Source organism: Oncorhynchus mykiss, chromosome 17, assembly GCF_013265735.2.
Source record: "Oncorhynchus mykiss isolate Arlee chromosome 17, USDA_OmykA_1.1, whole genome shotgun sequence".
In the NCBI taxonomy this organism is placed as follows: Eukaryota; Metazoa; Chordata; class Actinopteri; order Salmoniformes; family Salmonidae; genus Oncorhynchus; species Oncorhynchus mykiss.
The window spans coordinates 57,734,052-57,747,391 of NC_048581.1; the positions used below are offsets into that span (position 1 = coordinate 57,734,052).

General features: G+C 43.9%; 1 protein-coding gene across 2 annotated transcripts in view; it reads left to right on the forward strand.

Moving 5' to 3' along the window:
- Nucleotides 1-13,340, forward strand: part of LOC110494196 (timeless circadian clock) — a 34,060-nt gene that overhangs the window by 10,381 nt on the left and 10,339 nt on the right. For both annotated transcript variants that reach the window (XM_021569031.2, XM_021569029.2), the window contains exons 2-11: nt 5,391-5,447; nt 5,633-5,770; nt 6,021-6,174; nt 6,708-6,822; nt 9,349-9,411; nt 9,554-9,655; nt 10,004-10,159; nt 10,405-10,538; nt 10,883-10,970; nt 11,173-11,349. In XM_021569031.2, coding sequence (XP_021424706.2) covers nt 5,674-5,770; nt 6,021-6,174; nt 6,708-6,822; nt 9,349-9,411; nt 9,554-9,655; nt 10,004-10,159; nt 10,405-10,538; nt 10,883-10,970; nt 11,173-11,349 — 1,086 coding nt within the window. In that variant the 5' untranslated portion in view covers nt 5,391-5,447; nt 5,633-5,673. The remainder of the gene's footprint in view (nt 1-5,390; nt 5,448-5,632; nt 5,771-6,020; nt 6,175-6,707; nt 6,823-9,348; nt 9,412-9,553; nt 9,656-10,003; nt 10,160-10,404; nt 10,539-10,882; nt 10,971-11,172; nt 11,350-13,340) is intronic.

Below are 13,340 nucleotides of genomic sequence, written 5' to 3' on the forward strand. Positions count from 1 at the left end.
TCTTTTCTAGGTAAAGCCCCGCCTTATCTCAGCTCACTGATCACCATAGCAGCACACACCCGTAGCTCTCGCTCCAGCAGGTATATTTCACTGGTCAACTCCTCCTTTGGCCGCCTCTCCTTCCAGTCCTCTGCTGCCAATGACTGGAACGAATTGCAAAAATCACTGGAGTCTTTTATCTCCCTCACTAACTTTAAGCATCAGCTGTCAGAGCAGCTTACTGATCTTTGCAACTGTACACAGCCCATCTGTTAATTGCCCACCCAACTACATCCCCATATTTATTTTTTTGCTCCTTTGCACCCCAGTATCTCTACTTGCTCATTCATCTTCTGCACATCTATCACTTCAGTGTTTAATTTCTAAATGGTAATTATTTCACCCTTATGGATTATTTATTGCCATACCTCACTAATCGTACTACATTTGCACACACTGTATATAGATTTTTCTATTGTGTTATTGACTGTACATTTTGTTCGTGTAACTCTGTTGTTTTTGTCGCACTGCTTTGCTTTATCTTGGGCAGGTTATAAATGAGAACTAGTTCTCAACTGGCCTACCTGGTTAAATAAAGGTGAAATAAAATACAAAAAGAGTATGGCACCTTTGTCTACTTTTCTGATATTCAAATCTGAAATCAGAACAGCAATAACTACTACCAACCCCCCCCCCCCCCCCCCAATCTATACCAATCTATTCAACCTAACTAGGCTGGACAATAGAACGAGTCAAAATTCACCCAAGGTTGAAAACTGCCAAAAGAATGTTGGCTGAGCTGGACACTAGCGCGAGCCCATAGCAAGTTAATGGAATCGAACATTCGCAGAGCCTGTTTTGACTGGAGTGATGCTCAGAATTCCATTTTGCCTAAAAGGCACCAAAACGTGTCCCTTTTTTTATTTTACCACTACAATTAGTTCTTAGATTGTAACATCCACACCTCGATGGTGCCAAGTGTGCTTATGTCTGCATAATTAAGGGGGGGAATTGCAACTTTTGACTGTTTGATCTAGCGATCGATGACAGCAACCGTATGTCATTAGAAAGAAGAGATTCTCTTGATTTGAAATGGTGTCCGACTTGAAATAATCTAAATGTACACATTGCGAGATATTTGGCAAAATATTCAGACACACCTATATTTCCCTATAGTAAGTAAGTAAGTAAAATATTTTTAAACTTCTTCCACTACCATAAAAATACTTGTAAAGAGTTAAAGCAAGTCCCACCAATTATTCTTAATGTCAAGTTACCATCTAGTTCCTTGTGTTGTATCAGGTTGGGACATCGGTAAGATTGCTGCAGATATAAGGGTTGATAAGATGGTGGTAGAGTGACTAGAAGTCTGTTGGGCTAAATGCTAGCGTTAGCATTTGCTCGTTTCTGCACTAAGGAAAGTGTCGAATGACCACATTCTTGTAGCTAGACTAGAACTACAGCTCATATTTCTGAAGAGTTTAAAAACGGGGGGGGGGGGGGGCTTTCATTGGCTGCTTAAATGTCTTGCTGCTCATTGAGAAGGACGTGTGAGTGCTTTCTGATCTGTGTGGAGGGGCTGCTGTAGTTCTTATTTATTTTATTAATATTTTACTAGACAAGTCAGTTTAAGTACAAATTCTTATTTACAATGACGGCCTACCCCGTCCTAACCCGGACGATGCTGGGCCAGTTGTGCACCGCCCTATGGGACTGCCGATCATGTCCGGTTGTGATACAGCCCGAGATCGAACCAGGGTCTGTAGTGACACCTCTAGCACTAAGATGCAGTGCCTCAGACCGTTGCTCCACTTGGGAGCCCGTAAGCATGTCTGTCAGAGAGTGGGGCTTTTCATGTTCTGATATGATGAGAGGATGTGATAGATAAGATGAGCTAACGTTCTGTTTGTTTAAACCTGCTTTATAGTCCTCATGATACTATGTATTTGTCATGTTTTGTTCATCAGTAACCAGGTGTGGTTTTTGTGTCAAATTTGGTTGTGAGCCTTTACGCAACTTCTAGAAAAGTAATGCACTGTGTGTAAAAGGGGAAAGAGTTTACATTTTGTTAGTAGTATACAGTGCATTTGGAAGGTTTTCAGACCCCTTGACTTTTTCCACATTTTATCTTACAGCCTCATTCTAAAATTGATTAAATAGTTATTTTCCCTCATAATTCTACACACAATACCCTATAATGACAAAGCAAAAACAGGTTATTTTTTTTTGCAAATTTATTAAAAATGCAAAACTAAAATCACATTTACATAGATATTCAAAACCTTTACTCAGTACTTTGTTGAAGCCTCTTTGGCAGCGATTACAGCCTCAAATCTTCTTGGGTATGACGTTACAAGCTTGGCACAACTGTATTTGGGGAGTTTCTCCCATTCTTCTCTGCAGATTCTCTCAAGCTTTATCAGGTTGCATTGGGAGTGTGCTGAACAGCTATTTTCAGGTGTCTCCAGAGATGTTTGATCAGGTTCATGTCTGGGCTCTGGCAGGGCCCCTCAAGGACATTCAAAGACTTGTCTCGAAGCCACTCCTACATTGTCTTGGCTGTATTCTTAGGGAAGTTGTCCTGTTGGAAGGTTAACCTTTGCCCCAGTCTGAGGTCCTGAGTACTCTGGAGCAGGTTTTCATCAAGGATCTCTCAGTACTTTGCTCAGTTCATCTTTCCCTCAATCCTGACTGGTCCTCCAGTCCCTGCTGCTGAATACATCCCCACAGCATGATGATGCCACCACCATGCTTCACAGTAGGGATGGTGCCAGGTTTCCTGCAGACGTGACACTTGGCATTCAGGCCAAATAGTTCAATCTTGGGTTCATCAGACCAGAGAATCTTGTTTCTCATGGTCTGAGAGTCCTTTAGGTGCCTTTTGGCAAACTCCAAGCGGGCTGTCATGTGCCTTTTACTGGGGAGTGGCTTCCTTCTGGCCACCCTACCATAAAGGCCTGATTGGTGGAGTGCTGCAAAGATGGTTGTCCTTCTGGAAGGTTCTCTCATCTCCACTGGAGCTCTGTCAGAGTGACCATCGGGTGTTTGTTCACCACCCTGACCAAGGCCCTTCCCCCGATTGCTCAGTTTGGCCTGGACGGCCAGCTCTTGGAATTGTCTTGGTGGTTCCAAACTTATTCCATTTAAGGATTATTGGGACCACTATGTTCTTGGGGACCTTCAATGCTGCTTTTTGGTACCCTTCCCAAGATCTTTGCCTTGATGAGGAAAAAAGGTAATTTAATCCATTTTTAGAACAAGGCTGTAACGTAATACTTTCCGAATGCACTGTAAATTTCGGGAATGTTTTGTTTTTAAAATCCTAAGTTCACTTTATATATGTTATTACAGCTTTAGACAGCTCGCATGGACATGTATTCTACATTTAACCGAAACAATTTACCCTAAGTCCACACTGTTTATGTTCCAAGAAGTGAGATTGTAGGCAAATGGAAACATTTAAATATACATTGGTACTCAATGTATGAAAGAAGTTACTTGGTTTGCTAGAATTACTTGAAGTGTGGAATTATAGGTTCACTCACACCTGAGAACATTTAGGCTATGTGAAGTAAACCGTTACTGCTTCTTGGAGATGATGGCTTTTGTTTACAGATTTGAGTTAGACCCAGATTCATTTTCCCAGATTGATTTATATGGAAAATGTGAGCCAGATCTTCTATTGTTGTGTATGTGTACCGCCCCCAAAATAGCCTATTACTGGATTATAACATTGCCGTTATTAGTTGTTACATCGTAGATGGTGTTGCCCCAATGATTGTATACACTGAGTATACCAAACATAACACCTTCCTAATATTGCATGGAACCCCCCAGGATGCTGGCCCATATTGACTCCAATACAGTGTCAAGTAAGCTGGATGCCTTTGGGTAGTGGAACATTCTTGATACACACAGGAAACTGTTGAGTGTGACAAACCGGTGTGCGCCTACTACCATACCCCGTTCAAAGGCACGTAAATGTTGTCTTGACCATTCACCCTCTGAATGGCACACATACACAATCCATGTCTCAAGGCTTGATAATCGTTCCTTAACTGGTCTCCTCCCCTTCATCTACACTGATTTTTAAAGTGGATTTAACAAGTGACATCAATAAGGGATCTAAGCTTTCACCTGGTTTAACCTGGTCAATCTATGCCATGGTAAAAGTAGGTGTTCTTAATGTTTTGTATACTCGGTGTGCTGTATGAATGGACAAAGCCACCGATCACGTGACACCATTCATTCCTATGTAAAGACTCAATTGCGCATTGAAGCCAAATTAAGTACGTTAAGATGGCGTCTCACAGAGACATAACATGCCCAGTAAGTGACGTTGCAGGCTAGCTCAGTGCTGCCCCCTCTCATTGAGTAACTGAAGGTGAAGGCCGACCCGGCTACTTCTGACTGCCATTAGCAACTAAATTATCCTTAACTACTTCTGTGTGTGAATAAAAAAAGAATAGGTTCAAGGACACACATCTGGTGTAAGAAGCAATAATTGGTACCATGATTGTCTTCGATTTTATTTACATGAAGATTGACCACAAATATTGCCATTTCCCCATTCATTATAATGGGGGATCCTGTTTAAATTTCCCGTAGCTTCAATGAGAGGGGTCAGTCATTCTCCGCTGGGTTGCCCCTCGTCTCACTGTGCTTTGTTAGTGCTTAGAGGAATAGAGGTTCTCACTGGCAGTCTCATAAGAGCGGGTCAATCGGGTTCATGTGGGTTTTCTATAGAATGTAGCAGTACTAGGTGTGTGAAGAAGCCTAGACGAGCTGATGGGAGTCTCATTTCAAGTGGAGTAGTCCTTCGTATGCCCGTGTAGCGGTAAAAAGGTGGAACTGTGAGAACTTGTAGTCCTGTTCATTTCCATTTTCAGTTTGCCTACATAACCAGGTTAGCCAGAGGCTGAAAGAGAATCTCTCTTTAAAATGGCCATAGCCCATCTCACAATTCAGAGGAGAGCAGGGATGCATGAGCTGTTCCGTGTACAAAACAAAAGGCTGCTTCTCATCCATTTACTTGAAGTCGCTGACCGGATGAGGTCAGATGGTTAATGTCACTAGGTCCTGTACTCTGGGCTAATCCTGGATCAGATCGCTCTGCTGGAATTGTCCGTCAGTGTGATTTGACAGTATGCCTTTCAACTCAAGAAGCAGCAAAGATGTCCTCTTGACATTCAATCTGCTCTTAGTTTCTCACACTGAAAAACATGCAGATTGCAATTCCAGACTTGTTGTTGCTCAATTATAGGTTAATAATATACCAAGAAAAGCACTAGTAGTTATGTTGATTATTCCTTGCGGCTGTGACTTTCTAATACCGTTTGAACTGAATTGTTTCTAGTGCGTAGACTGGTAAAGGCCATATAACAATGTCTGACTGTCTCTGTCTCCTACAGGTTTGAACGACCTATGAACTGACGTCTAAACACCTCGGTTCTGCTGTTGAAATCCAGGTGATCTTTTAGCCTACAGGTGTAATATTCAGTCTAGTTTTTTGGGGCATAATATATTCACTATATTTATTTTTGTTTTGTGTTGTGTACACCTTTTTAGTCTTCCCAGAACTATATATTATAAGACTTCTTCCTTCCCCACCTCATTATAAATCTCTCTCTATTTCCTGATTGCTGTGTGTCAGGTTGAGCATCACCTCTTCCTCCCGTGCCAGGCAGGTGATGTATGGACTTGTACGTGATGAACTGTGAGCTTTTAGCAACGTGCAGTGCCCTCGGGTACCTGGAAGGAGACACCTACCACAAAGAACCTGACTGTCTAGGTGAACTGCTACACACACTGGCTAACAACACTTGCTGGGCTATAAACACAGTGCCTAAGGTAGTACTGTGTACTAGGACCCAGTCTTTACATGAATTACTGTGTTTAGGGAGGATTTACAGTATATTTACTGTCAAAGCAACTTAAATTACTTGTGATAATCTGACCTAGGCCGGACTGCACTCGATAAGTAATGTAATTCATGTATAGGGCTTTTATATGCACTCTGACCCTGTGTGTGTCCCCTGTAGAAAGTGTGAAGGACCTGATCCGGTACCTGCGGCATGAGGATGACACGCGGGACACCCGTCAGCAGCTGGGGGCGGGCCAAATCCTCCAGAATGACCTGCTGCCCATTATCACCCAGCACAGCCAGGACAAGTCCCTGTTTGACGCCTGCATCAGGTACACTACACACCCTCAATACTGCATCAGGTACACTACACACACCCTCAATACTGCATCAGGTACACTACACACACCCTCAATACTGCATCAGGTACACTACACACACCCTCAGTACAGGCCTGCATCGGTTACACTACACACACCCTCAATACTGCATCAGGTACACTACACACACCCTCAATACTGCATCAGGTACACTACACACACCCTCAATACTGCATCAGGTACACTACACACACCCTCAATACTGCATCAGGTACACTACACACACCCTCAATACTGCATCAGGTACACTACACACACCCTCAATACTGCATCGGGTACACTACACACACCCTCAATACAGCATCAGGTACACTACACACATCCTCAATACTGCATCGGGTACACTACCTGTACGAAGGTGCATGAAGTTAAATAGCTAGAAAATATGTAATGTAGTTCGTCCCTGAACAGGGAAGCCTGGATGAATGTTGGATATTGTGTTTTGGTTGGAGTGTGGTTCTGATGCTGTCTCTGTTCCCTCACAGGCTTATGGTCAACCTTACCCAACCTGCACTGCTCTGCTTCGGGAAAGTCCCAGATGACCCCACTGTCAGACATCACTTCCTGGAAGTGGTATCCTATTTACAGGCCTATAAGGAGGTAGGTGTGTTTTTATTTTTTACATTTCACCTTTATTTAACTAGGCAAGTCAGTTAAGAACAAGTTATTATTTACAATGACGGCCTACCAGGGAACAGTGCCTTGTTCAGGGGCAGAATGACAGATTTTTAGCTTGTCAGCTCGGGGATTTGATCCAGAAACCTTTCGGTTACTGGCCCAACGCACTAACCACTAGACTACCTGATGCCCCAATGGTTGTGTCCCAAATTGCACCCTATAAGGAGGTGATAGGGCCCAAAAATCATCTCTATTTTTAACCCTAACCCATTTATCTCAAACAAGTCACCTATACACTGCATTTCAAACAGTCAGGAATAATCTACTGAATTCGGGGCTTGTAAAATTATACGTAGCCTAAATATAATCCTTCAACCATAAGACCACTAATAATTTAATTATTTTAGAAAAACATTTTTTGCAATAGTTACTGATCTGGTTTTCAAATCTATGAAAATGTCCTTTTTGTTACAAATGTAACCAGACCCACGCATAATGCACATCCACTAATACTGACTAACTTCTGGTAGCAGACACTATAGAAAAATAACACAGGACTCATAAACAATCTCTCAAACACAAGCCCCCTGCTAGTCAGTAGCCAGCTAATCTTTAGATTTAAAGTCTAGCCTTTTTGAATCTGTTTGCTTGCTAACAAGGTAGAACAGTTGAACTGTTACGTCTGTCTCCAACTGTTTTAGAACACAGCCTGTTGACTTTGTTTACGTGTTGAAATGGCCTACCTGGATAAGAAAATGCTTATTTTTCAGAATGTGAATGTCTAAGCAAGTTCCTTTAAAAAAATACGTATTTCCATGCTCCTTGCACATTTGATAAAATAAAGATTAGACGGCTATACTGAATTTAAATACAAACGTAACATGCAACAATGTTCAAAGATTTTACTGTGTTACAGTTTTAATATAAGGAAATCAGTCCATTGAAGTAAATTCATTAGGCCCTATTCTATGGATTTCACATGGCTGGGAATACAGATATGCATTGATTTTGTTGGTCACAGATATATATATTTTTTAAGTAGGGGCGTGGATCAGAAAACCAGTCAGTATCTGCTGACCACCATTTGCATCATGCAATGTGACATCTCCTTCGCATAAAGCTGATCAGGCTGTTGATTGTGGCCTGTGGAATGTTGTCCCACTCCTCTTCAGTGGCTGTACGAAGTTGCTGGAGATCGGGGTGGCAGGTAGCCTAGTGGTTAGGGCGTTGGGCCAGTAACCGAAAGGTTGCTAGATCGAATCCCCGAGCTGACAAGGTAAAAATCTGTCCTGCCCCTGAACAAGTTAACCCAATGTTCCTAGGCCATCTTTGTAAATAAGAATTTGTTCTTAACTGACTTACCTAGTTAAATTAAGGTAAAATAAAAGATTGGCTGGAACTAGAACTCACTGTCGTGTACATGTCAATCCAGAGCATCTAAAACATGCTCAGTGGGTGACATGTCTGGTGAGTGTGCAGGCCATGAAAGAACAGGGACATTTTCAGCTTTCAGGAATTGTGTACAGATCTTTGTGACATGGGGTCGTGGATTATCATGCTGGCGGTGGATTAATGCACAACAATGCATTCAAATTGCCATCGATAAAATGCAATTGTGTTCATTGTCTGTAGTTTATGCCTGCCCCTACCATAACCCCACCACCATGGGGTGTTCACAACGTTGACATCAGCAAACTGCTCGCCCACACAACGCCATACATGTAGCTTGTGAGGCCGGTTGGACGTACTGACGTACTGACAAATTCTCTAAAACGAAGTTCGAGGTGGCTTATTGGTTGGGAAATTAACATTAAAATCCTTGGCAACAGCTCTGCTGGACATTCCTGAGGTGAGCATACCAATTGCTTGCTCCCTCAACTTGAGACATCTGTGGCATTGTATTGTGTGACAAAACTGCACATTTTAAAGTGGCCTTTCATTGTCCCCAGCACAAGGTGCACCGTTGTAATGATCATGCTGTTTAATCAGCGTTTTGATATGCCACACCTGTCATGTAGATGGATTATCTTGGCAAAGGAGAAATGCTTACAAATAGGTATGTCAACACTGCTGAGCTGCTGAGGATTATGTCTGTAATAAAGCCCTTTTGTGGTTGGCTGGGCCTGGCTCCCCAGTGGATAGGCCTGGCTGTCAAGGTGCTGGACCCCTGCCCCGTCATGTGAAATCCATAGATTAGCCTGCTCAATTTATTTCAATAGATTGATTTCCTTATATGAACTGTAACTTAGTAAAATCTTAAAAATTGTTGCATGTTGCCTTTGTTTTTGTTCAGTGTGTGTGTGTGTATATATAATCTCCCAGACCTACACCGTATTCCCTTTTATAGTACCTTTTACCAGAGCTCTATTGGGGCCATTTGGAAAACATCCTCTGTGATTATCTATTTGAGCCCATTCTAAGGGGTAGAGGGAGGAATACGGAATGATTGTATGTAGCAGTATGATGTGTATGGTTGACTCGTCTCCTTGTGTCTCTCCCTTTCCTCAGGCTTTTGCCAATGAAAAGGTGTTTGGAGTTCTGAGTGAGACCCTGTACACCCTGCTGCAACTGGTGAGTGTTATACTTTCAGACTACAACACCACAGAATGGAGTCCTCCACAAATAATCCTGGTCTTTTCCAAAAAATAAGAGTGAGAAACAGTGGCTCTGTGTTAAATGATTCTCTCTCCCTTTATCTGTCTCTGTCGGTCAGGACTGGGAGCAGAGGCAGGAGGAAGACAACCTGCTGATTGAGAGGATTCTGCTGCTGGTCAGGAATGTACTGCATGTCCCCGCTGACCCCTACGAGGAGAAGGTCAGAGTTCACTGTGTCAGGTCGTGCTGTGACCCCATTCGGTACATTCCCAAGCAGCAGACCCTGCCGAGTTAAAAAAAAAAAAAAAAAGTTTATTTTATTTTTTATTTTAAAATGGTTGTTTTTTAGCCTTGGTTCATCTGTCAATCTCTCATCGTATTGAACTCTCTTTCTCACTGTCTTTTCTGTTTTCCTACCTTTCACTACTCCCCATCCTTTATTTCTTTCTCTTGCATCTCTTCTCTTCTCTCTCTCTACCTACCTATTCTCTTTTTCCTCTCCCTATCTCCTCCCCATCTCCTATCCTTTTCTGCTTCCTCCCTCCTTTCTCCTCTGGTATGGCTGTAGAACGTGGATGATGATGCCAGTGTGCATGACAAGCTGCTGTGGGCCATCCACATGAGTGGTCTAGATGACCTGATCAAGTTCCTGGCCTCTGCACAGAGCGAGCAGCAGTGGAGCATGCATGTGCTGGAGGTCATCTCCCTCATGTTCAGAGACCAGGTGAGACCAGAGAGGGAGACACCTGGGCCCATATCCATAATGTATCGCAGAGTAGGGTTGCTGATCTAGGACTAGGTACCTGTCTGTGTAATCTTATGCATTATGACCTAAAAGGCTTAGAATTAATCAAACATTCCAGCTTCTGCTACACCCAATATGGCTGCCGATACACAGCCCACAGACTATTACTTTTAATGAAAGGGTCCATTCTATTGATTCTGATTCTATATTCTCCCTCCCTGCAGACGCCGGAACTCCTGGTGAGTGCGGGTCAGGCTCGTTCAGCTCAGGAGAAACAGAGAGATGCCCAGGAGCTGGAGGCACTACGACAAAAAGAGCAAGCGGAGAAACGCAGCCGCACCCTCCAGAGAGGAACCCGGTAACTACACTGATCTCTGCAGTTTTTCTCAGCAAGACATGCTCTTTAGATGTAGATTAGATACCATCTGACCTCAGAGCAGTTGAAGAGAGTGTGATATGCTCTAGAGCACAGGAGGTTGGTGGTACCTTAATAGGGGCGGACAGGCTTGTGATAATGGCTGGAGCGGGGTAAGTGGAATGGAATCCAAATACATGGTTTCTATGTGTTTGAAGCCATTCCATTTCCTCCATTCCAGCCAATATTATGAGCCTTCCTCCCCTCAGCAGCCTCCACTGCTTTGGAGAGATGCCAGGTAAAAAAAATACTTTCAGAATTGTCTGATGCCTTTCCCTCTCTTTCAGACACTCTCGCTTTGGAGGCTCGTATGTGGTTCAGGGACTCAAGTCCATTGGCGAGAAAGATGTGATCTACCACCGAGGCCTTCACAACGTGAGTGCGAAATCCTAGAGCAGTACCCCAAAATTGTATTACCGGGGAGTTGGCATTTGAAGCAGGTTTCCTAGATAAAGGTCAAAGCTATTATAACGAATGGAAAAACCAACATTTGCATTTCCAAGCTGAAATGTCAAGTAGTTAAATCTGTCCTTTCTCGTTATCCTACCGGTCCCTTCTTACATGTCTTTGTTCCTAGTTCAAGAACTACACCCACGATGAAGGCAAGGCGGTGAGACGTGTGCCCAAGCGGAAGCTGCACGCTCGAGACTCGGAGGGCAAACGCCGCTCGGCCCTCAACGTGCGCCTCTTCCTGCGCGAGTTCTGCATGGACTTCCTGGAGAACTGCTATAATCGCCTCATGTACCTGGTCAAGGTGAGGAGAAGGGGTCACAACACGGCATGATGGCCAAAGAAATGACTATCACACTGGAGGGGGTGTACTGCCCAATATAGGGTGTGCGTCACAATAATATGTCCTTCCTCCTGAAGTGTGTACTCGTTCATTACTCCTCATTATTTAAAAGCATTGGATTGGTGTTGGCCTGGCCTAGAGCAGTTGTACTCAAAGTCTGGGTCAGTGGGGTCGCCAAGATTTAAAGCTGCAGTATGTAACTTTTTGGGCGACGGGACCAAATTCACATATAAATGTGAGTTCTAGATGTCCTTCTTGTTGAAAGCAAGTTTGACGCGGTAGATCATCTGTTTGATGTGCTCTACTTCTATGTTTCCCATTCGTAAATGTTTTTGCATCTTGCTTGCTGTTTAGTACACCAGCTTCAAACAGCTGAAAATAAAATCATTGAGGTTATTGAAAAGATATCGAGGAGCGATTTCTGCATATTGCACCTTTAAAGAAAATAAATGTAAATGTATTGTATTTGATAAAAAAATAATTGAATGTTATTTGTCAATGGAAAAATGTATTTACATTTTTATATATATATACACTCCTCAAAAAAATAAAGGGAACACTTAAACAACACAATGTAACTCCGAGTCAATCACACTTCTGTGAAATCAAACTGTCCACTTAGGAAGCAACACTGATTGACAATACATTTCACATGCTGTTGTGCAAATAGACAACAGGTTGAAAGTATAGGCAATTAGCAAGACACCCCCAAAAAAGGAGTGGTTTTGCAGGTGGGGACCACAGACCTCTTCTCAGTTCCTATGCTTCCTGGCTGATGTTTTGGTCACTTTTGAATGCTGGCGGTGCTTTCACTCTAGTGGTAGCATGAGACGGAGTCTACAACCCACACAAGTGGCTCAGGTAGTGCAGCTCATCCAGGATGGGACATCAATGCGAGCTGAGGCAAGAAGGTTTGCTGTGTCTGTCAGCGTAGTGTCCAGAGCATGGAGGCGCTACCAGGAGACAGGCCAGTACATCAGGAGACGTGGAGGAGGCCGTAGGAGGGCAACAACCCAGCAGCAGGACCGCTACCTCCGCCTTTGTGCAAGGAGGAGCAGGAGGAGCACTGCCAGAGCAGTTTGTCTGCTCAAACGGTCAGAAACAGACTCCATGAGGGTGGTATGAGGGCCCGACGTCCACAGGTGGGGGTTGTGCTTACAGCCCAACACCGTGAAGGACGTTTGGCATTTGCCAGAGAACACCAAGATTGGCAAATTTGCCACTGGCGCCCTGTGCTCTTCACAGATGAAAGCAGGTTCACACTGAGCACATGTGACAGAAGTGGCAGTCTGGAGACGCCGTGGAGAACGTTCTGCTGCCTGCAACATCCTCCAGCGTGACTGGTTTGGCGGTGGGTCAGTCATGGTGTGGGGTGGCATTTCTTTGGGGGGCCGCACAGCCCTCCATGTGCTCGCCAGAGGTAGCCTGACTGCCATTAGGTACCGAGATGAGATCCTCAGACCCCTTGTGAGACCATATGCTGGTGTGGTTGGCCCTGGGTTCCTCCTAATGCAAGACAATGCTAGACCTCATGTGGCTGGAGTGTCAGCAGTTCCTGCAAGAGGAAGGCATTGATGCTATGGACTGGCCCACCCGTTTGTTCCCCAGACCTGAATCCAATTGAGCACATCTGGGACATCATGTCTCGCTCCATCCACCAACGCCACGTTGCACCACAGACTGTCCAGGAGTTGGCGTATGCTTTAGTCCAGGTCTGGGAGGAGATCCCTCAGGAGACCATCCGCCACCTCATCAGGAGCATGCCCAGGCGTTTTAGGGAGGTCATACAGGCACGTGGAGGCCACACACTACTGAGCCTCATTTTGACTTGTTTTAAGGACATTACATCAAAGTTGGATCAGCCTGTAGTGTGGTTTTCCACTTTAATTTTGAGTGTGACTCCAAATCCAGACCTCCATGGGTTGATAAATTTGATTTCCATTGATCATTTT